The following is a 1487-nucleotide window of genomic DNA, read 5'->3' as shown; positions in this document are numbered from 1 at the left end:
TGATTGGCTTAATGATTTCTTAGACCCTTAACTGATAAAGAAAGGAGATATAGAGCTCCAGACGGTTCTCATTCATTTTTATGTCCTTGTGGCAATTGTGAGTTCCTGTTAGAACAATGTGTTCATTGTCTTGGAGTTCACAATTGGTAGAATATTGATCTCTGTGTTTAATTGCTCTTTTTAGGGCAACATAAACCAGCGATAAATTCCATAACTAATAACAGCAGGAAAAGGCTCTTTTCTTCCATCTGCCTAGGGCTTCTTTGATTTCCTTGTTCCTCAGGCTGTAGATCAATGGATTGAGCATGGGGATTATAACAGTGTATAAGACTGATGCCAATTTGTTTTGGCTCAAGGAATCACCAGAGTTAGGGTACATATAAACAAAGATACCAGAGCCAAAAAATAGGGTCACCGCTGTTATGTGAGAGGCACAGGTGTTGAAGGCTTTGGACTTGCCTTCAGCTGAAGTGATCTTCAGAACAGTGGCAACAATATAACCATAGGATACCATGATGACCAAAACAGATGTCAGTCCATAGATCACTGTGAGCACTGAGGTCATAACTTGAAAGAAAAAGGTGTCAGAGCAGGATAGAATCAGTAGTTGAGGAAGATCACAGAAAAAGTGATTGATGACATTTGGCCCACAGAAATGGAGCTGAAATAAGGCACACTGCTGGATCAATGAGCCAAAGAATCCAGCTAGGCAACAAGCCACCACCATCTGCACACAGAGCACGGGAGACATGATGGTTGTGTAGAGTAGAGGATTACAAATGGCAGCATATCGGTCATAAGCCATGGCGGCCAGGAGACAGCACTCAGTCAGACCCAGGCCAGAGAAGAAGAAGTACTGCATGGTACACCCTAGAAAGGAGATGAATTTCTGCTTCTTGAAGAAATCTGAGAGCATCCTGGGGGAAATTGTGGAAACATAGCAAATATCTAGTACGGAAAGATTACTGAGGAAAAAATACATGGGTATGTGTAGATGGGAGTCCATTGTAATGAGTGCAATGAGCCCCACATTCCAGGATACTGTCATGACATAGATTCCTAGGAATATTGAAAAGAGGAAAATGGTGAGCTTCGGAAATTCAGAGAATCCCAAGAGAATGAACTTTGTAACTGCTGTACTGTTCTTTTCCTCAGACATTGGATTGGTGATTCTGGAATCTATGGGGAAATAAAAGAATAATGTTCTAAATCAGTCGCTATCTCAATTTCTATGGAAATAAATCACCTCTACCCGCACTGATGACAGAACCAAGAGAAATATCGAGCCATTTTAGAAGAAATAGAGCCATTTAACTTTACCTTTGAATAACAATGATTCTGTGTATTTATTTTCTATGTGTCATGCAAAAGAAAACAATTGAAGTTTTCATTATTGACCCATAATACTCTTAGAAGGTTAAAGTATAATAAATAGAGCATGAAAAGCTCTTCTAAAAAAGATTCTTTAGAAATGTTAGTATATTGGT

At 39.3% G+C, this 1487-nt stretch overlaps 1 protein-coding gene across 1 annotated transcript; it reads right to left on the bottom strand.

Annotated features, from left to right (window-relative positions):
* Nucleotides 1-214: 214 nt before the first annotated feature.
* On the bottom strand, nucleotides 215-1159 carry LOC130045733 (olfactory receptor 1440-like). Its single transcript, XM_056138572.1, has one exon. The coding sequence runs from the start codon at nucleotides 1157-1159 to the stop codon at nucleotides 215-217; it is 945 nt and encodes a 314-aa protein (XP_055994547.1).
* Nucleotides 1160-1487: the final 328 nt, after the last annotated feature.

Source organism: Sorex fumeus, unplaced genomic scaffold (genome assembly GCF_029834395.1).
Source record: "Sorex fumeus unplaced genomic scaffold, SorFum_2.1 ptg000007l, whole genome shotgun sequence".
Lineage (NCBI taxonomy): Eukaryota > Metazoa > Chordata > Mammalia > Eulipotyphla > Soricidae > Sorex > Sorex fumeus.
The sequence above is the reverse complement of the archived record's forward strand: the minus strand, read 5'-3'. Positions and strand labels throughout refer to the sequence as shown.